Here is a 21,955-nt window from a genome sequence, read left to right as displayed (position 1 = left end):
TGCCCTCCCTAGCTGCATATCCCTTCCCTAGTGATTCTTGGGCAATCCTGTGCCCCCAGGGTCCCATGGGCACCATTAGTAGTCGGGGTGACTGGTGCAGCCTTTCCTAGACAGGAGTGTGTCCAGGAGGGGCCACAGCAAGAGGAATGGCAGTTGGGCCCTGTCCATCTCTTTCCCCACGCAGGATCTGGAGGACATGCCGGCCCCGCAGTACCCTTATATCCCCCCCATGACCGAGTTCTTCTTCGATGGCACCAGCGACATGACCATCTTCCCCCCACCCGTCAGTATAGAACCTGTCGAGGTAGACTTTGGTGCCTGCCCAGGGCCTGAGGCCCCCAACCCTATACCCCTGTGCCTGATGAACCACACCAAGGGCAAGATCATGGTGGTCTGGACACGGAGGTCTGACTGCCCCTTCTGGGTGACCCCAGAGACCTGTGACGTGCCCCCTCTCAAGTCCATGGCCATGCGCCTGCACTTCCAGCCGCCTCACCCCAACTGCCTTTATACGGTGGAGCTCGAAGCCTTTGCCATCTATAAGGTGTGTGCACACAATGAGAGGGAGGAATGCGGGGTCTCTGCTGGGAGCCTGAACGGCTGGGTGGGATAGCAGGGGGTGACCGAGGGCGGCTTCGGGCTCCATCCTCTGCGTGCCAGGCTTTCTGTTGGCTGGACAGCAGCCCCTATGGGTTTGTCTCCTCCAAAGCTCCTGGCCCAGCTAGGTCCATCTGATTTTCTCATTCTTATGTAAGTCTCCCCTCCCCTCCAAGGGAGGATTCAGCTGAGATCGAGCTGTTTGGGAAAACTGGGTGCACAGGGGGACACTCCCTGGGGTTCCTGGCTAGGAGGCCTCCTGGCTTCTCTACTAGTACTTGAATTAAGAAGTGGTCCCTCTAAAGGAGCTTCGAGTGGGCAGGAACCTGGGCCTGGAGACAAAGTCAGCAGCACCAGGTGATTGTGATGGGAGGGGCTTCTAGCTCAGCTTCCCTGGGTCAGGGAACTCTGAGTGCTGGCTGTCCCCAGCCCTGCTGTTCTGGCCCCAGATGCATGGTGCTCTCTCCTCATCCGTTAGTCCTGCCTGTCCCTTTCTTATTGGCTCTGCCCACCCCACTGCCCTTACCCAGTGGCCAATGTGTTGGGGCCCAGAGAAGAGTAGGGCTGTGCAGTCAAGATCAGGGTCACTTACCAGCTGTGTGACCTTGGGCAAGTTCTTTAATGTCTCTGAGTCCTGATCTTGTCATCTCTAAACTTAAGACCACATCCGATTTTTTGAGGAGGCTTTCCAAAGTGGAGGCTTTAGTTGCCTCCATCCTAATGCCTTGGCAATGGGGTGACGTGGAGGTTTGTAGGAACAAGGTTGTAGACGCCTGGCTCTGCTGAGGCTGAGCCTGTCAGATATTTAGGTTACAGGCTGTAGACCTGCACAGTCCAGTACAGCCACTGTCAGCCACACGTAGCTACTGAGCTCTTAATATGTGGCTGGTCCCAATTGAGAAGTGCTGTGAGTGTAAAATGCACACTGGATTTCAAAGACTTAGTATGAAAAGAATGTAAAATATCTCATTACTAATTTTATATTGGTTATATGTTAAAGTGATAAGATTTTAGATCTATTGGGTTAAATAAAATATACTATTAACATTAACTTCACGTGTTTTACTTTTTTAATGTGGCTACTGGAACATTTAAAATGACATTTGCGGCTGGCATTTGTGGCTCACATGATATTTCTATTGGCCAGCGCTTCTCTAGGCTCATTCCTACAGAATGAATGGTGCTTTCACATCCCAGCCCCACCCTCCTCCTGGGTTGTGAGGACTAAAGAGAGCGTTGCTGTATGGACGCAGGGCCTAGCTCCCCGCGGGAGGGACTTGGTTGGGATGCTTGTTCTCTGCACTGTCTTCCCAGGGAGGCCCTCCTGTCTGTGTCCAGTGTAGGACTCCTGCAGCACAAGGGTAGGGAGGGGCAAGGTGGGGCACCCCACAGGGCAGACACAGGACTCTGAGCTTTTCTGTGGGTCTGGCCCCCCTGCAGGTCCTGCAGAACTACAGTAATATTGAGGAGGACTGTACCATGTGCCCATCCTGGTGCCTGACGGTGCGGGCACAAGGCCACAGCTATTTCTCTGGCTTTGAGCACCACATCCCCCAGTATTCCCTAGATGTCCCCAAGGTGAGTGTGGCCCCAGCAACAGTGGGAGGGAGACAGAAGAGCCCTAGATTCTGCCTTGGCCTGCAGATCCCTCTCCCCTTCTCTGATGGCCTCAGAAACACATCTTTGCACCCTCCCTGGCTGTTCCCACCTCCGCTGTGCCAATTCTGGGGATCTGGGCTAGTTGAGGACTTGCTCCTGGGCCCTGACACTGGGACTGGGGAGAGTCTGGGGCCTGGACAGCTGACCCCTTGCTGCTCCATTGGAAATACTCACTGGCTCCTGTGACTCTCAGGTTCAAAACCCTCCAGCTCCTGCATTTGTTTGTGTCCTGTTTACTGAATGCCTGGGTGCCCCAAGTCCTGGGTTCGGGCCCAGGGATGTGACAGCCACACCAGCAGCCCCTGCCTTTGGGAAGCACCCTGCCCTATGAGAGCGACAGCCAGCCCCATCCTCAGGAGATCATAATTCCCAGGCCACCCCAAGGCCCTTAGAAGCCCTGACCTGACAAGCAAGAGGACATAGGGCTGAAAAGCATAGAGCCTGGGGCCAGACCTCCGGCTTCCAATCCAGTTTCGCCTTCGATGTCTCCTCCAGTCTCCATCGCCTGGAGGTTTTGCATTAGACTTCTGGTTGCTGGAAAAGCACCACTTTGGGACAATGTGCTTTGGGTTGATTCTGCTCCCCTCACCACCTACACTTCTGCCCTCCTATCCCGAACCTATGCCACCCTAGGATTCAGCTTGGAGGCCGCTGCTTCCCAAAGGCCTTCCTGCCTCACAGAGTCCCCCTCAATACCTCCCTCAGCCCCCTTCCCTTGGCAGTTCCTCCTGGTGGGTTGTGGACTTTATGCAGCCCAGCAGATCTGGTGTCACTCCCTCACTGGCTCACACACAGGCACTGTCACCCCAGCTGGATGGGGACCTCTGGTCAGGGATTGCAGGTTTTGTGTTTTGCAGCCTGCTCAGCTCTCAGCTGGTGCTGGCCACACCCTGGATGCCTGAAGAGTGTTGGGAGCTGAGATTGTCCGGGCTGGTTTCCATCAGTTACCTGCGTGAGAATCATCTAGAAAGGGTTACTTGCTTTTTTATTTTGTATTTGCTGATATAGAATTTTGCTCTGTCACCCAGGCTGGAATGCAGTGGTTCGATCTTGGCTCACTGCAACCTCTGCCTCCTGGGTTTGAGCGATTCTGTAGCCTCAGCTTCCCATGTAGCTGAGATTACAGATGCATGCTACTACAACTGGCTAATTTTTGTAATTTTAGTAGAGATGGGGCTCACCATATTGACCAGGCTGGTCTTGAACTCCTGCTTCAAGTGATCCACCCGCCTCAGCCTCCTAAAGTGCAGGGATTACAGGCGTGAGCCACTGCACCTGGCCCGAAGGGGTTAGTTACTGCAGCCCAAGAGCTTCTGGACCAGGCTCTCTGAAAATGAGTTATCCAAAGGGTGATGCAAAGACACCCTAAAATGAAACAATTTCTACTTTATCCTTGAGGAGCGGCCTTGGAGGCCTGAGTTTCCCAGGGGCCTGTGGCCCCCTATCTCCCTGTCTGGAGGTCTCTGGAGAACAAAAGCATTCTTTGGTGTCAGCTCATGGCCTCCTTCAATTCCCTGTTCCCAGGGTGTTGACTGGGCTGCAGGGCAGCACCTCGGATTTCCTTGGAGACAACTCCTCCCAAGCCCCCATTCGGCCCTGTGTCCCAGGGTGGAACTCTGAGCGGGGGCCGCTTTCCTCCTCTCCCACCCCCAGCTGTTTCCGGCAGTGTCCTCCGGTGAGCCCACCTACCGCAGCCTGCTCCTGGTCAACAAAGACTGCATGCTGCTGACCTTCAGCCTGGCCCCCCAGAGAGGCTCAGACATCATCCTTCGGCCCACCTCGGGCCTTGTGGCACCCGGGGCCCACCAGATCTTCCTCATCTGCACCTACCCCAAGGGCAGCTCCTGGAAGCAGCACACTTTCTACCTGCAGTGCAATGCTTCCCCCCAGTATCTCAAGGTAGGAGGCAGAGGTGGGGGACCTGGGTCCTTGGGAATGGGCCATAATCTTGAAGCACCCTTTTCAAGGCCACATTCTGGGGTTGGCCCCTAAGATTTCCAGGGAGCCACTTCCCCTCCAGGAAGTAGCATAGTAGGGAAGGAACCCCCTTGACCACACTGTGAACAACTTTCTCACCCCTCAGGACCTTGCCTGTCCACCCCATGGGGTCTGAGGCCAAGAAAGAGGGTGCAGAGAACCCAGAGGAAGGATCTGGGGGAGGCAAGACACCTGCAGGTGGTAGAGGGATATTTGGGGCCAAGCCAGCAAAAGGTTCTGGGGTAGTGGGTCCATGGCTGGCCCCAGGAAATGGTCTATAGATCCTCTCTCAGTCCCTGAGTTCTTTTCAAGAATTATCTCCTGGGCCAGTCACCACTGACTCTGCTTTTGACAGAAACTGCCAGTATACAGGCTGGCAGAGGGCCTTTCACTGCCTGCTTCAAGGGGGGAAAGTTGCCTAGCCATGGCTTCCTGGACATGTGGGTGGAGCTGGGACTGCAGAGTGAGGTCAGGGCACTGTCCTCCTTCCTCTGGCTCTAGGAGGTGAGCATGTACAGCCGGGAGGAGCCGCTGCAGCTGAAGCTGGACACCCACAAAAGCCTCTACTTCAAGCCCACCTGGGTGGGCTGCTCCTCCACCAGCCCCTTCACCTTCCGCAACCCCTCGCGTCTGCCCCTGCAGTTCGAGTGGAAGGTCTCTGAGCAGCACCGAAAGCTGCTGGCTGTCCAGCCCTCCAGGGGGCTAATCCAGCCCAACGAGAGACTTGTGAGTGACTCCCCTCCTGCCAAGTGACGGCAGCCTTCACCTCTGTCATCTCTTACTTGTGCCTATCATAGCCCAGACTTGCCAAGTGCACCCCCTATTCCATCCACAGTAACCTCCCCCACCTGGTGATGAGGTGTTAATATTACTCTCACCATCCTCCTACCATTTTACAAATAATTGAGGCTTGGTGGGGCAGCCATTTACTAAGAGCATAAGTTAGGCCGTGCAGGGCTGGGACTAGAACCAGTGTTTCTGATGCCAGGGCCGAGGGGCATGTCACCTCCCCATCCGTGGTCCCCAAAGCTGGGAGGTCACTGGGAGGGTGGGTTGCAGCAGCTGGATTTGGGTCCAAATGGCCAGCCACCAGTGAGGGTGAGGAAGGGGACTGTAGTCATAGCGGGGGTGCTGGCTGGGATTCAAAATAGCAGATTCCTGTCCCTAGTCTAGAGCCTTACAGATGGGCTGGGGAGGCCAAACTTGGGACAAGAAGCACCAGCAGAGGCATCTGTAAGAGCCTGGGGGACAGTCCCTTGGGGGGACAAGAGGCCTCATAGCCTGTGGAGTTAGCCTGGAGTGTTGACATCCTGCTCCCACCCTCACTACTGTCTGACCCTGGGCAAGGGACCCCACTTCGCTGAACCTCCAGTTTCTCATCAGAAAATGAGGCATGGAAATAATGCTACTGACCCCGTGGGGATCTAGGATCGAGGGGCTTGGGGAGACTCCATGCATGTGCCGTGTACAATGCCTGGCACACGGTAGATTCTGAGAAAGGGCTGCCAATAGCATGATGCCCTGCAGTGGGGCCTTGGATGGCCCGGTACCCGTGGAGGGGCTTCCGCAGGCCACTGCAGGGATCATTTCTGTGACCCCAGACGCTGACGTGGACCTTCAGCCCTTTGGAGGAGACCAAGTACCTGTTCCAAGTGGGGATGTGGGTCTGGGAAGCTGGCCTGTCGCCAAATGCCAACCCCGCTGCCACCACCCACTACATGCTCCGGCTGGTGGGCGTGGGGCTCACCAGCAGCCTCTCAGTGAGTGGGAGGGCTCTGGCAGGAGGGGGCTGGGGGAGGGGCCCGGACATGTGGGAGGGAAGGCCCCAGGGAACCTCACCTCAAGAGGGCAGGGGATAGGAACCCTCTGCCCTGGACACCCCAAACTTGCTCTTCCTTGGGGGATGCTCTGAAAATGGGGCTGGGAGAGTGGGGCTGTGGGCCTAGAGGAGCCCCCACTCATGGCTGGCTGACTGTGGCCTCCAGGCAAAGGAAAAGCAGCTGGCCTTTGGGAATGTGCTGGTGAATAGCAAGCAGTCCAGGTTCCTTGTCCTCCTGAATGATGGCAACTGCACCCTCTATTACCGCCTCTACCTGGAGCAGGGCAGCCCTGAGGCCGTTGACAACCACCCACTTGGTACTTGGGCCTGAGCTGGGACTGGGGCCAGGGGAGGTGAGAGGAGGTACTGGTTAAGATCAGTTAACATGCTGGGCACATTGGCATGTGACTGTAGTCCCAGCTGTTCAAGAAGCTGAGGTGGGAGTATTGCTTGAGCCCAGGAGTTCCATGCTACAGTGCACTATGATCACAACTGTGAAGAGTCACTGCCCTCTAGCCTGGGCAACATAGCGAGACCCTACCTCTGAGCCTCAGCTTCTTCATCGGTTAAAAGGGGCCACAGGAGGCGCCTACCTCACAGGGCTGCTAGGTGGGGAAAAGTGCTTAGCAGGTGCCAGTGACACAAAGTTGGGTGTGGTCCCTCTGACCCAGGCTGGGAGGAGGGGCTCCAGTCCCTGTTTCCAGCCTCAGGGCCTGCTGTCCTCCCCTGGTGCCCAGGGGAGGGTATCTGCAAAGGAGCAGGAGGAGAGGCTGGGCCTCCTCTACCCACTGACCCACCGGCATCACCCCTGAGCAGCTCTGCAGCTGGACCGAACAGAGGGGAGCATGCCACCCCGGTCCCAGGACACCATCTGCCTGACTGCCTGTCCCAAGCGCCAGTCCCAGTACTCCTGGACCATCAGCTACTCTCTCCTTTCCCACAGAGGTACCTGGACTGCCTAGCATAGAGAGTCAGGGCCAGGGAAGTGCAGGATGAAGGGGGAGGGCTGTGTGAGGCAGTGGATGCCAAGCGTCAGGCAGAGCTGGCAGGGTGAGTGGGGTGTGCTGGAGTGTGCCTTTGGTGTCTGGCATAAATGCCACACACCAGATGTGTCTGTCCAGATGAGTGTCCATATGTGCGTATGCCCAATGCAGTTAGGAGCTGTGCTGACTTACTGTGGAATCTTAGCTCCCAAGCCTCCCTGGACGTCATCTTCCTTCTCTGTAAAATGGAGTTCTTACTAGCCTGCCCTAGGCAGGTTGGAAGGAGTCTAGGGCAGCATAGAAAGGAAATTAAGAGTGTGGACTGGGGCCAGAGGCTCTGGACCTGGATCCTGGCTCCAGGACTTGTAACCTTAACAAGTTGCTTCACCTCCCTGTGCTCAGTTTCAATGTCTCAAATGGGGATAATAAGCTGGGCATGGTGGCTCACACCTGTAATCCCAGCACTTTGGGAAGCCCAGGTGGGAGGATTGGTTGAGGCCAGGAGTTCGACACCAGCCTGGGCAACATAGCAAGACCCTATCTCTACAAAAATAAAAGTATTAGCTGGGTGTGGTAGCATGCACCTGTAGTCCCAGCTACTTGGGAGGCTGAGGCAGGAGGATTGCTTGAGCCCAGGAGGTAAAGGTTGCAGTGAGTAAGCTGTGATTGTGCCACTGCTCTCCAGCCTGGCAACACAGTGAGACCCTATCTCAAAAATGAAATGAAATGAAATAAATAAATAAAAATGGGGATAATAATGTCACACAGGCCAGAAAAGGGAAGCGAAGTCACAATACCTGCCACCACTTGCATGAACTTTGAAAACATTAAGCTAAGTGAAAGAAGCCAGTCACAAAAAGCCACATATTGAATAATTTCATTTATATGAAATGTCCAGAATAGATAGAGGGAGACAGAAAGTAGATTAGCAGTTGCCTGGGGAGGGTGAATGGGGAGGGATGGCTAATTGGTACTAGGCTTCTTTTTGGGATGACAAAAATTTTCTAAAATTAGATAGTGGTGATGGTTGCACAACTCTGTGAATATACAAAACAAACAAACAAACAAAAACACTGAATCATATGTGTTAAAAGGGTAAGTTACCCAGTATATAATGGTGTCTCAATAAAGCTGTTATTAAACAAAATAGTTTGGAAACAAATCACGGCGCACATGAAGTGCCGGCATGTGTATAAGGCACCGAGGACAATGCCCAGTACACAGAAAGTGTCAGACAAGGGCTGGCTGTTGTTGGAAATGCCCTAGAGCCCAAGAGGGGTCCACTGCTCCTGATGAGGGTCCTGCCAACTGCCCAGGACTCCTGCCCCTTTGGCCTGCATGCCCCCTCCAGGGAGGGTGGGAGGCAAGCCCACTTCTCTCTTCCTCACCCCTCTCCCCAGATAACAAGGCTGGGGAGAAGCAGGAGCTGTGTTGTGTCTCCCTGGTGGCCGTGTACCCCTTGCTTTCCATCCTGGATGTCAGCTCCATGGGCAGTGCCGAGGGTATCACCCGGAAGCACCTGTGGCGCCTCTTCTCTCTGGACCTACTTAACAGTTACTTGGAGCGTGACCCCACCCCCTGTGAGCTCACCTACAAGGTGCCCACCCGGCACAGGTGAGCTGAGCCTGGGGTGCGGGTGGGGGCTGGGGGCAGGGCCTATCTAGGGATGTTCATGGAACTTTCTACTGAGACCCCCAGAACAAGGAAGCTGTTTCCCATCTCTTTGAGGGAAGAGCTCTCCAGTTCTTGCCCATCCCTGGAGGGGCCCAGGGAAGGGAGGAATTGGCTTGAGGTCTGAAGAGCCAGCCCATCCTTGTCCCTGAGTCCCAGATTCTCCAGTTCCCAGCTGGAGGGAGGGGAGAGCCCAAGCCAGCCATCCCTGGGAGGGCCCTGCCCTGGCCCCATCCCCATCTCTGAGCTCCTTTCTCTGTTCCACACAGCATGAGCCAGATCCCCCACATCCTCACCCCTTTAAGGCTTGACTTCAATTTCGGGGCCGCACCATTCAAGGCCCCACCTTCTGTGGTATTCCTGGCCCTGAAGAACAACGGAGTGGTGCCCCTGGACTGGTATGGTTTGAAGGGGGCCACTGGGGGGCCTGGGAGACAAGTGCCTAGAGGCTGAAGGAGAACAAGAGCTGTGCTCTCTTGCCAGTGGTGGCCTGGCTGCTTGCTGTCAGTGAAGAGTGGGTCCCTCACTGACGGCTGTGGAGGCCAGGGTGTGACTGGGGTTGCCAGCAGGACCTGGGACCTGTCACCAGCTGAGACGTGGTGATAGGCTCAGAAGTGGTGGGACCGCCCTGATGGAGCCTGGGCATAGTGGCCTTACTAGCGTAACAAATGAGACGCATTTGCTGGGTATCTGCTGCACACCAGGACCTGCGCTTTACAAGCCTTTTCTCCTCCAGTCCTGTGGGAAACTCCTGTTCTCTAGACTTTTTCATAGACAGGGAGGCTGAGGGTCAGCAAGGTTAAGGACTCAGCAAAGACCATTCAGCCGTGAATGGACAGAGCCAGGTTCAAAGCTGGATTTGTCCGGTCCAGAGCCCTTGCCTACCCCAGTTAGTCAGCAAGAAGGCTGAGTTGCTTCTACATAGTATGCACTGGCTCAGTGCTGGGGCCCACCTGACACAGCCCCAGCTTCGTGGAGGCTGGGCCTGAATGGGAGCAAGTTGAGGGTCTCTGGTGGGGAAGGACAGAGATCTGCTGCCGGGGACAGAGCTGCCCCTGAGGGTCCTGTCTGAGGGGCTTTTCTCCCCCAGGGGCTCAGAACTTGTGCCCAGCAAACATCCTGCTTCCATGCCTGGACTTTTCCTCCCTCCACCATGTGCCTTGGTTTCCTAGTAAACTCCCTTTTGATGACTTCCAACTTTGCTTGGCTAAAGAGAGGTGAAAAAAAAAGTGTCTCCATCTGGGTCAGACTTGGGAGACAGATCCAGGGGTCTGGCCAGGGCGTGGCAGTGAGTGGGGGAGAATGAAAATATGCAGATGGGGCTTCTGTGATCAGGAACTCGCTGGCCTGAGCAGAGAGAGCCTTGGGGAATGTGGGGTGAAAGGGGTGGGGTCTGCATCATCGGGGGGGCACTAGCGGCCCCTCACTCTCTGACTGTCCCCTTTCTCCTCCATGGTGGAGGAAGATGGGGAAACTGGCTCTTTAGGGGGCTCCTGTCTGAGAAGGGCCAGAACTGTGAGTAACTGAGGGCTCCCAGCCCTGAATGACTGGGAAGCTTGGCACAGCTGCCAGCCTGGTGGGGAAGGCCAGGGACTGCCTTGAGCTCCAGACTTGCCATTCACTGGGCTCTTTGAATGGGCCCGGAGCCAGGCCCTACAGGGCTCCAGGGAGAGGGGTGGGGGCAGAAAAAGCAGTGTTGGCCTGTGTCCTGGAGGGGACCGCGCGCCGGTGTTTGTGTAGGAGCAACCAACTCACGCTCTCTGTGGAGAGGGTCCAGGCTGCTGGAAACAGAGGCGGGGGAAACCCAGGCAGCATGCCCAGCCAGCGGGGCCCATCCATCAGGAGATCATCTGAGGTGCAGGAAGGCAGTCCGTGCCTCTTCCAGGATTCTAAGTAGATTGACTCTCCTATGCTTTTTGTGTTGTTGTATTTCCTTTCAATTTCTTAGAAGGCTATTTTTGAAAATTCTAGTCCGTCTCTTCTGAGCTCATAAAGAACAGATGGAGAGTTTTATTCCTGCCAAGGCCTGTCAGAGAGGGCCAGGAGGCAGCAGCAGGCAGGAACCCCACGTGGGAGGGGGAGCTCCAGGGGAAGCAGGGAACCATGCAGCCGCCCCACTCCCTCCACACCTTCTCCCCTTCGCGCCTCTGCTTTATCTGGCCCTGGCCTTTGTAGGGTCTTGCATTTAAGGGGAGATTCTTTTCAGATGTCAAATATGCTGGTTAACGGCATTTGTTCACTCATGCAGTCTTTAATTCATTGGCCACACCTTTACTGCGAGCTTCCTAGATGCAGGCTCTGGACTGGTCTTCAGGATAGAAATGGGGATGGGCCTAGTCCCTTCCTTCCAGGTGCGGCAGACTAGCCTCCTGTTGCAGGGTCATATGCGCTGTGAAGGAGGTGTGTGCAGCATTTCAGAAGGGCTTCCTACGGAAAGCTACAACTAAGCTAGACCTACAGCCTGGCGCAAAAGGCAGAAAGGCTGTGAAGCGCCTTCCAGACAGAGGGCCTGGTGTGTACAATGCGTGGCTGGAGCAGCGAGTGGGAGAGAGTGGAGAGTCTCAAATGAGACTGGGGAGGCAGGCAGGGGCCAGGACGTGCAGGGCCTTGGAATCCTCCTTCAGAGAGTTTGGACTTCTTCCTGAGGACATCGTGGGATGGGCATCGGGAAGTTAGGAGCAAAGACAGGATCAGCTTTCAAGACCTGTCACACTGGAGGAGAATGGATTAGCAGCTTGAGGCAAGGGGACAGGTTGGGAGGCTGTTGTGGTCCTCCAGATAGAGGGATGCAAGATGGCGTAGAAGCCCACACTAGAGGGCTGGAAGGGAAAGGGGCTGGAATTATTTAGGAGGGAGGCTGGGCCAGGCACGGTGGCTCATGCCTGTAATCCCAGCACTTTGGGTGGCCAAGGTGGGAAGATCACTTGAGGTCGGGAGTTTGAGACCAGCCTGGCCAACATGGTGAAACTCTGTTTCTACTAAAAATACAAAAATTAGCCAGATGTGCTGGTGCACACCTGTAATCCCAGCTACTCAGGAGGCTGAGGCAGGAGAACTGCTGAAACCTGAGAGGTGGAGGTTGCAGTGAGCCGAGATCACACCACTGCACTCTAGCCTGGGTGACAGAGTGAGACTGTCTCAAAAAAAAAAAAAAAAAAGAATGGACCAAGGCAGAAGGCAGTGAGGACAAAGGAGAGGCTGAAATATTAAAGGACCCCAAACTAGCAAGGTTTCCAATTTTACCACTGCTCAATATCCCCAGTAAAATGACAACAGTGGTTTACTCACTTGTAACAAGTCAGACAACATAGGAGCTATGGGAAAAAAGTAAGAAGCTCCTCAGTCCCCTCTCCAAGACCAGCTGCTAGGGTGATGCGGATTTGGAATGTGCCTTTCACACTCAGCATTTGCACAACACACAGACATGCACACATTTACAGAGTGGTTCTCTTTCTTATTTTTACAGTCATAGCCCAATACTATACCTGTTACTTTCAGGAATAGTGATGCTTTCATTCAGCATTATATCAGTAACATCTCCTTTAGATCAATACATATATCTAACGCATTCTTTTAAATAGCTGTATAATATGCCATAATATGGGTGGACTTTAAATCGTTAAATCACCCCTTTATTGGAAACTCTAATTGTTCCCAGCTGCTTTTTTTTCACGACCACTACAAAGAAAGTGGTGATAGGCATCCGTGTATATATGTGCATGCACACATATGTGCTTTTGTTCCTACGAATTGGTTTCCCAAACAGAGACTTCTGGGTCAAAGGGCATATGCTGCCAAAATTCCATCCAAGAGGCTGAGCAGTTCCCTCTCCATCCACCTGTGTTTGAGTCTGTTCTTTCTAAACTTACCAGTGTTGAATGTTACTATTCTTCATGCTTCAGATGTGAAAAAATTTAAGACTGGTTCCTTCTGAGGGTTTGGACTTAGGCCTCCCTGACTCTTACTGAGGCTTCCAGGTGCATGTTGCACGCTTTCTCTCAGGTGTGCATTACATGCTTTGTTTCAGGTGCGTGTTGCATGTTTTCTTTCAGGTGTATGTTGTGAGCTTTTTCTCTCAGGTGTGCGTTGTGTGCTTTCTCTCAGGTGTGTGTTGCATGCCTTCTTTCAGGTGTGTGTTGCGCGCTTCCTCTCAGGTGTGTGTTGCGTGCATTCTCCTCAGGTGTGTGTTGCGCGCTTCCTGTCAGGTGTGTGTTGCGTGCATTCTCCTCAGGTGTGTGTTGCGCGCTTCCTCTCAGGTGTGTGTTGCGTGCATTCTCCTCGGGTGTGTGTTGTGCTCATTCTCCTCAAGTGTGTGTTGTGCGCTTTCTCTCAGGGGTGCGTTGCATGCATTCTCCTCAGGTGTGTGTTGTGCGCTTTCTCTCAGGTGTGTGTTGTGCACATTCTCCTCAGGTGTGTGTTGCGCACGTCCTCTCAGGTGTGCGGTGTGCGCTTCTGCTCAGATGTGTGTTGCGTGCTTTCTCTCAGATGTGTGTTGTGTACTTTCTCTCAGGTGTGCGTTGAGTGCTTTCTCTCAGGTGTGCATTGTGCGCTTTCTCTCAGGTGTGTGTTGCACGCATTCTCCTCAGGTGTGTGTTGCGCGCATTCTCCTCAGGTGTGTGTTGCGCGCATTCTCCTCAGGTGTGTGTTGCGCGCATTCTCCTCAGGTGTGTGTTGCGCATTTCCTCTCAGGTGTGTGTTGTGTGCTTTCTCTCAGGTGTATATTGCACACATTCTCCTCAGGTGTGTGTTGCACACATTCTCCTCAGGTGTGTGTTGCACGCATTCTCCTCAGGTGTGTGTTGCGCGCTTTCTCTCAGGTATGTGTTGCGCACTTCCTCTCAGGTGTGTGTTGCATGCATTCTCCTCAGGCGTGTGTTGTGCACATTCTCCTCAGGCGTGTGTTGTGCACATTCTCCTCAGGCGTGTGTTGTGCACATCCTCCTAGGTGTGTGTTGCGTGCATTCTCCTCAAGTGTGTGTGGCGTGCTCTCTCAGGTGTGTGTTGTGTGCATTCTCCTCAGGTGTGTGTTGCATGCATTCTCTTCAGATGTGTGTTGCATACTTTCTCTCAGGTGTGTGTTGCGCGCTTCCTCTCAGGTGTGTGTTGCGCACATTCTCCTCAGGTGTGTGTGTGCACATTCTCCTCAGGGGTGCATTGCGCGCTTCCTCTCAGGTGTGCGTTGCACGCTTCCACTCAGGTGTGTGTTGCACTTCCTCTCAGGTGTGCGTTGTGTGCTTTCTCTCAGGTGTGTGTTGTGCACTTTCTTTTCGTTTTCTGGATGCTCCCTGTCGTATCCTCCACCCGGTTTGTAGCTGGAACCAGTTCTGTACCATCTCCGAGAGTGAAATGGGTTCTCCTTTCAGATTGTGACCTCAAGACCCCTTTGTCACTAGTTTTGTCAGCTACTTAAGGTGCATTATCTACTTTACTGCAGTCCTAGGCATGTCAGGGACATTAACTCTGTGCACAGACTTGCTTCTGTTTCAAGAGTGCCAGCCCTGCTGGGGCATCTGTTCTCCACCCTGTGCCCAAGTTGACCTGGACACCCTACTCCCTGGGCCTGCTAGTTGGTGGTGCCAGCCTTCCTAGGTGTCCCAAATGGCCCTTTCCCAAGAGCTTTGTCACAGAAGGGTTCATGGCCAGCTCAAAGTGGCCCCCATATTCAAGCAACACCTTGACTCCTGGCACCCACAGTGGGAGCCCCACTCTTCACTGCTTGAGTTGCCATGGCCCTGTGTCTGTTCCTGGGTTTTGGGGCCATTATTAAATGAGAATCCACAACAGCCACATTTGCTCAGACACACATGGAACAGTTTGCCAAATGGAGCATGAAGTGTGGGAGTCATGGAAGAAGCCTCCACCTGCCCGTCGGGGTCTCAGAGCCCCTGCCTCTCTGTTCTGCCTGACCAGTTCTTTGTATGGCTTTGCATCCGTCTCCCAGGGCCTTCCTCTTTCCAAGTGACCAGCGGATTGACGTGGAGCTCTGGGCAGAGCAAGCAGAGTTGAATTCCACTGAGCTCCACCAGATGCGCGTGCAGGACAATTGCATCTTCTCCATCAGCCCCAAGGCTGGGAGCCTGAGTCCCGGGCAGGAGCAGATGGTGGAGTTAAAATACAGGTGTTCCCCACCTCCCAAGTCCCTTGCACTTCCAGTCATAGAGACCCCTACCCCTGGCCTTTCATTGTGTGACTCCAGGGCACCCCAAATGGCCATTCCCTGGGAGGACCACCTTCTCACCTGCAGGGGAGGTCTAGTTTCCTTCTTGCCCCATCCCAACTCAAGGGCCAGTTGCTCCCAGGGGCTGGCTAGCTCAAAGCCACAGAAATGTCATGTCCATTTGCTCTCTTTCTTGTACCAGGGCTCCAGAACTCACTCCCAGACTTTTCTTTCTAGCCACCTGTTCATCGGTACTGATCACCTCCCAGTGCTCTTCAAGGTGTCCCATGGCCGGGAGATCCTGGTGAGGCCCCAGAACCCTGGCCCTGCCCTGGTTTCAGGCTGGAGGACGGGGCTGGCTGGACAGGAGCAGGGAGCTGTGTTCTCCTGGGGAGCTGGGGTCCAAATCTCCGCTGGCTGTGTCAGTTCCTCCTGGGGAACTTTTATTTCCAGCTAAATTTCATAGGTGTGACAGTGAAGCCGGAGCAGAAGTATGTGCACTTCACCTCTACTACCCACCAGTTCATTCCTGTTCCCATTGGTGACACACTACCCCCACGGCAGGTCAGTGGTCCACGTTGTCCTGTTGACCAAGAAGGCCTAGGTGTTGGTCTCTAGGTATGAGTGTCAGCCCTTGAAAGAGTGACAAAGACATGGCTGTCTGGAAGCACTTGAGGGGCTGGGCCAGCAGGTTGAACCCCCAGACTGGGCAACTGGGAGAGACTTGAGGGGAGAGGCTGCAGTGTCCTGGTGCCTGGTGCTAAGCCTTTTGCCAGGTCCAGTTCCAATTAAAAAATGAGGATTTTTTTTTCCTTTAGCAAAATGTTCTTCAAACTTCTTTGACCATGAACCATACTAATATATTTGATGTTATATATGCTTATACCCCAGTATATATGTAAACATACAACCAAAGTGGAAGTATCACAAATTGATAATTATACTACTACATGCAAAGTATACTGATATTTTCTTTTTTATTCTATTCTGTCCAGTTTTTAAAATGCTGGACATGACCCACAACATTGATTTAGATGTGCTCACCAGTAGGTCTTAGCCATAGTGTGAAAATCACTGCTCCAAAAAGGATGTCCTTCTGGAATGTGAAGAACTTGGGAAACTTTAGACCTTTCTTTCTTTACTGATTGACGGCAATACAGTTTCCTTGCTCTGGAAATGTACACTGGTCATCTCCAAGAAGGGGACATAATATTTTCCCAAACATTTCACAGCTGTGCAATTTCTAATCATTTAGAAGCCCAAGTGTTTCTGAGCAGGGGTCTCCAGCCATTCAGCCTAGAGGCCAAGGAATGGGCTTCCTGGATCTAGAGGGGAGTTTCCTATCCCCAACTCTGTTCACTTCTGTGGACACCCACTACCCCTCTGGCTTCCCAGCAGGAGCTGTGACAGTGAAGCTGGTTTGAGCTACTGGGAATATGTAGTGCCATTTGCTAAAAGGAGATAAACTGGGAGCAGGAATAGGCTTTAGAATGAAGAGTTTGGTTCTGGCCAAGTTTGAGATGCTAATGAGACAACCAAGAGGGCTTGTCAGGTAGAAGGTGGACACCAAGTGTCTTAGTCCATTCTGGCTGCTAAAACAAGTTACCATAGATTGGGTGGCTTATAAAGACCAGAAAATTTATTATAATTTATTGTAATTTAACTTATTATAATTTATCGTAATTAAAAAGGCTGGGAAGCCTAAGATCAAGGCATGGGCAGATCTAGTGTCTGGTGGGGGCCCACTTCCTGGTTCGGTGGCTTCTTGCTGTGTCCTCACATGGTGGAGGGGGCAAACGAGCTTCCACAGGCCTCTTTTATAAGGGCACTAATTCCACTCATGAGGGCTCTGCCCTTGTGGCTGAATCATCTCCTGATCATCTCTTAATACTACTCTATGGAGGATTAGGTTTCAACATATGGATTTTGTGGGGACACAAGCATTCAACCCATAGTACCAGGTCTGGAGCTCAAAGGGTGGTCCAGGCTAGAGAAATAGAGTCAGCACGTTCAGGAGTGAGTGCTCAGAAAGGGGAAAAGGGGCCAGGACTGAATCCGGATGGACTCTATTCTCTCTGGCTTCAATTTTCTCATCTCTAAAAGGAAGGATTGGACCAGAAGATATCTGGTTTCTTCTAGGACATTCTATGATTCTCAACCTTTGGAGTTGGTCTTTGGTCCCTCAGACCTTTCCGCCCCCTTACTTGCCTTTAAGCAGAACTCCCTCGGCCAGGCGCAGTGGCTCATCCTGTAATCCCAGCAGTGTGGGAGGCAGAGGTGGGAAGATTGCTTGAGGCCAGGAGTTGAGGACCAGCCTGACCAACATAGTGAGACCCCATCTCTAAAAAAATATATTTTTTTGAAGCAGCTGTGTGTGGTGGTGCACGCCTGTGGTCCTAACTACTTGGCAGGCTGAGGTAGAAAGATTGCTTGAGCCCAGGAGGTCGAGGCGACAGTGAGCCATGATTATGCCACTGCATTCCAGCCTGGGTGACAAAGTGAGACCTTGTCTCAAAAAGAACAAAAACAAAAACAAAAACAAACAAAAAAAACTTGATGAAGTTAAATTGAAGACAAATAAAATAAGCTGCCCCTTTACAAATAAGATTACAGATTATCCTAAAATGTCACCAGCTGAACATACAGTTAAATACTTCTTGGGTAATCAAGCCACATGAGAAATCAGAGATCTTTAGAGGAGCTCACAGACTCAAAGGGTGACATCATGGAGATCAGCCTGTGCTCCCACAGTGGGCACAGGCTTTCTGGTTTGCAGTCCTGAACTGATGTGGCAATTTTCCTATTCCTGCCCCCTGCAGATTTATGAGCTGTATAATGGTGGCTCAGTGCCTGTGACATATGAGGTCCAGACCGATGTCCTGTCACAGGTTCAGGAAAAAAATTTCGATCACCCCATCTTCTGCTGCCTCAACCCCAAAGGGGAGATCCAGCCAGGTACCACTGCACGGGTCTTGTGGATCTTCTCACCTATTGAGGCCAAGACCTACATGGTGAGCAGCAGCCTGGATGATGTGGGAGGTGGGGTGGTGCTGGCTTCCTCAGCAGGCCTCCCTCTGACCAGTCCCTACCCCAACCCTCCTAACTCCCCAGGTGGACGTGCCCATTCACATCCTGGGATGGAACTCGGCCCTCATCCACTTCCAGGGAGTGGGCTACGACCCCCATATGATGGGGGACACAGCCCCATTCCACAACATCTCCTCGTGGGACAACAGTTCCATACACTCTAGGCTGGTGGTGCCTGGACAGGTGGGGAAAGGGGAACTGGGAAGGCCTGAGGCCTTGGGGAAGAGCCTCAGAGCCCAGGATGGCCAGGACAGAACAATGGGGAGACTGGGAGGGACATGAGATGTAGTTGAGGAAGGACAGAGTCTGAGATGAGGCCTTGCAACTCACCCTCCTCCAGATTCAGGAGGTGGCACCGGCTCCATGAGAGGCCTACCCTGCCACCTAGTGCCCACAGGTGTTTCTGCTCAAGCCGCTCCACCTGCCACAGGGCCCTGCATCCCACCCTCTTATCTGGGATGAGGATGTTAAAAGATGGCACAGGAGTGGGGGTGTTGAACGGTGTCAAGAGGGCCAGGCCCAGTGGTCTTGATTTTCTGACCTCGTGATCTGCCCGCCTTGGCCTCCTAAAGTGCTGGGCTTACAGGCATGAGCCACCGCACCTGGCCAATTCTTATTTCTTTACCTCTACTCTCCACCCACAGAATGTCTTCCTGTCCCAGTCCCATATTTCCCTGGGAAACATCCCTGTGCAGAGCAAGTGCAGCCGCCTGCTCTTCCTCAACAACATCTCCAAGAACGAGGAAATTGCCTTCTCCTGGCAGCCAAGTCCTCTAGATTTTGGGGAGGTGAGAGTCCCCTGAGCCCTTGAACCTCCATCAGAACTCTGGACACATGCAACCCCACCTGACCCCATCCCATACGACCCCATCCCATACCATCCCACTCCATCCCATCCCATCCCACCCCACTCCATCCCATCCCATCCCACCCCACTCCATCCCACCTCATCCCACCCCACTCCATCCCATCCCATCCCAACCCATCCTACCCCACTCCATCCTAGTACATCCCACCTCATCCCATCCCATCCCATCCCACCCCATCCCATCCCACTCCATCCCACCCAACTCCATCTCATCCCATCCCATTCCATCTTGTCCCATCCCATCCCATCCCATCTTGTCCCATCTCGTCTTACCCTGTCCCATCTCATCCCATCCTATTCCATGCCATCCTATCCAATTGCAACCCTGTGAATCTCCAGAGACTCCTTCCCCAAATCAACAGGTGTCTGTGAGTCCCATGATAGGGGTGGTGGCTCCTGAAGAGACGGTCCCATTTGTGGTGACCTTGAGGGCCTCTGTGCATGCCAGCTTCTACAGTGTAGACCTGATTTGCAAGGTAGGAACCAGCCCCAGGGGTAAGGTGGGATGGAGGCATGGCTCCCAATGCTGGGGTGGGGTGAGATGGGCTGTGAGATCCCCAGACCCCAGCAAAAGGCGGAAGTCAGCCCTTGGAAGGGAGAGGACCTACAGCAAAGGCTCAGGGCAAGCTCCAGACCTTGGCCTTCTCTCTCTCTGTCCTGGGCCATAGCTGTACCCACAGCAGCTCATGAGGCAGTATCACAAGGAGCTGCAGGAGTGGAAGGATGAGAAGGTGCGGCAGGAAGTGGAGTTTACCATCACCGACAGGAAAGTGAAGGTGAGAAGGGCTGAGTAGATCTCAAACACCCAGATCTTTCTGACTGGCCTTACCAGAGGGGACAGAGGTAGTGGGCCAAGGTGGCCTTCCAGGCCAAACCAGCCAGCCTTCCCTAAGAGATTAGATTCCATTCACTAGACTCAGCTTAGCATCTCCACAGCCATCCGGAGAGGCTCTCTGGATAGAGAAGGCTGGCTGTCCATTCCCTGCCTCATGTAGCCAGCATTTAATGAGTGGCTACTGTGTGCTGCATGCTGGGGATTCAGGAGAGACAAGCAGAGCTCACCTTCTTCTTTTTTTTCTTTTGAGACAGAGTCTCACTCTGTCACCCAGGCTAGAGTGCAGTGGCTCACTGCAACCTCCACTTCCCAGGTTCAAGCAATTTTCCTGCCTCAGCCTCCCGAGTAGCTGGGACTACAGGTGCCCACCACTAGACCCGACTAATTTTTGTATTTTTAATAGAGATAGGGTTTCACCATGTTGGCCAGGCTGGTCTCGAACTCCTGACCTTAGGTGATCTGATCACCTCAGCCTCCCAAAGTGCTGAGATTACAGGCATGAGCCACTGTGTCCAGCCTAGAGTTCACCTTCTGATGGAAGACTCTGTGGCTTCAAGGGCAGGCTCTGGAAACAGATTGCCCAGGTTTCATTCCTGGAGTTAATGATTTCTAGCTTTGTGATCTCAGCCAACCTATGTAATGTCTCAGTACCTTCAGCTGTAAGAAGTAGGGGTGGGTACTATTACATCTGGGATTTGCTTCAATATAATCCAGAGGTGGGGCACAGATTGGACCAGACTGGCTATGAGGTGCTAGTTGTTGAAGCTGGGCAATGGGCAACGGAGAGTTCTTTGTAGCATCCCCTCCACTTTTGTATACATTTGAAATTGTCCATATTAAAAAGGTTAAAGATAAAAGCCTAGGCTGGACGTGGTGGCTCACACCTGTAATCCCAGCACTTTGGGAGGCCAAAGCAGGTAGATCACTTGAGGTCAGGAGTTCGAGACCAGCCTGACCAACATGGTGAAACCCTGTCTCTACTAAAAATACAAAAATTAGCTGGCAGTGGTGGCAGTTTCCTGTAATCCCAGCTGTTTGGGAGGCTGAGGCACAAGAATCGCTTGAATCCGGGAGGCGGAGGTTGCAATAAGCAGAGATCATACCACTGCACTCCAGCCTGGGAGACAGAGTGAGACTCTGTCTCAAAAAAAAAAGATAAAAGTCTAAACATATTTTTTAATGTGAGTGAGATATCTGGTTTGTAACATTGTTGTGAGGATTAAATAAGTTAATACCAGTAAAGTGCCTAGAACAGTGCCTGGCACCCAGGAAGTGCTCACTGAATGGGAGCTATTAGTATGTATTTTGGGAGGGGGAGGGTCCGACAATAAACACGAGACAGCACTTTGTCTTGGTTCCTCCCCTAATTTCACAACCTTTCTTGAATGATCTCTTTCAAGAATGACCTCTTTCAAGAATGACCTCTGGTATTCTTGCTCCTCGGTCACCTTGGTGTCTGCCACACTGAACCCACAGGGAGTCACTGCTCCCCTCTGAAGCTGTGGCCCCACTGTGGATACGAATTACTTCCTAAGGCCAGGTGCCGTGGCTCATACCTGTAATCCTAGTGCTTTGGGTGGCCAAGGCATGAGGATTGCTTGAGCCTAGGAGATCAAGACCAGCCTTGGACAACATAGTGAGATCCTGCATTACAGAAATACATTTTTAAAAATTAGCTGGTGTGGTGGCTCACACCTGTAGTCCCAGCTACTTGGGAGGCTGAGTTGGGAGAATCTCTTGAATGCAGGAGTTCGAGGCTGCAGTGAGCTATGATGGGGCCACTGAACTCCAACCTGGGTGACAGAGTGAGACCCTGTCAAAAAAAAAAAAAAAAAAAAAAAACTCTCCTTGGGGGCATGAGAGAAAGAATTTCTGAATTAAATCTTAATGAGGGAGACTGATTTCTCATCTCACCGAACCACAGAGCTCCAGGGCACCAGGGCAAGCACCCTTGGAGCTGCCCACCTACATTTGATGGCATTTACTTCACTCAGGAAACCGGAATTTCCTGGTCTGCAGGCAGCACTTCTCTAGGGAAGGTTCTAGAGGAAAATGTGACAGGGAATTGGGCAGGACCAAGAGGGCAGCGAGAGGATCAAACTAGGGGAGTCTCTTTAGGCCTCTCACATCTTCTTTTTTTTTTTTTTTCCTGAGACAGAGTCTCGTTGTGTTGCCCAGGCTGGAGTGCAGTGGCGCCATCTTGGCTCACTGCAGCCTCCGCCTCCCAGGTTCAAGCAATTCTCCAGCCTCAGCCTCCTGAGTAGCTGAGACTACGGGCACGTGCCACTGCATCTGGCTAATT

At 52.9% G+C, this 21,955-nt stretch overlaps 1 protein-coding gene across 2 annotated transcripts in view; it reads left to right on the top strand.

Annotated features, from left to right (window-relative positions):
* The window catches only part of CCDC108 (coiled-coil domain containing 108), a 43,376-nt gene that overhangs the window by 17,613 nt on the left and 3,808 nt on the right, over positions 1-21,955 (top strand). For both annotated transcript variants that reach the window (XM_011964623.1, XM_011964622.1), the window contains 17 exons: positions 185-544; positions 2,038-2,175; positions 3,910-4,155; positions 4,735-4,959; positions 5,835-5,993; positions 6,219-6,369; positions 6,869-6,997; positions 8,436-8,649; positions 8,976-9,104; positions 14,648-14,824; positions 15,101-15,167; positions 15,317-15,427; positions 17,683-17,874; positions 17,975-18,133; positions 18,595-18,738; positions 19,181-19,294; positions 19,487-19,594. In XM_011964623.1, coding sequence (XP_011820013.1) covers positions 185-544; positions 2,038-2,175; positions 3,910-4,155; positions 4,735-4,959; positions 5,835-5,993; positions 6,219-6,369; positions 6,869-6,997; positions 8,436-8,649; positions 8,976-9,104; positions 14,648-14,824; positions 15,101-15,167; positions 15,317-15,427; positions 17,683-17,874; positions 17,975-18,133; positions 18,595-18,738; positions 19,181-19,294; positions 19,487-19,594 — 2,823 coding nt within the window. The remainder of the gene's footprint in view (positions 1-184; positions 545-2,037; positions 2,176-3,909; positions 4,156-4,734; positions 4,960-5,834; positions 5,994-6,218; positions 6,370-6,868; positions 6,998-8,435; positions 8,650-8,975; positions 9,105-14,647; positions 14,825-15,100; positions 15,168-15,316; positions 15,428-17,682; positions 17,875-17,974; positions 18,134-18,594; positions 18,739-19,180; positions 19,295-19,486; positions 19,595-21,955) is intronic.

Source organism: Mandrillus leucophaeus, unplaced genomic scaffold (genome assembly GCF_000951045.1).
Source record: "Mandrillus leucophaeus isolate KB7577 unplaced genomic scaffold, Mleu.le_1.0 Scaffold70, whole genome shotgun sequence".
Taxonomy (NCBI): Eukaryota; Metazoa; Chordata; class Mammalia; order Primates; family Cercopithecidae; genus Mandrillus; species Mandrillus leucophaeus.
Note: the sequence above shows the minus strand (reverse complement) of the source record. Positions and strands in the feature narration are given on the sequence as shown.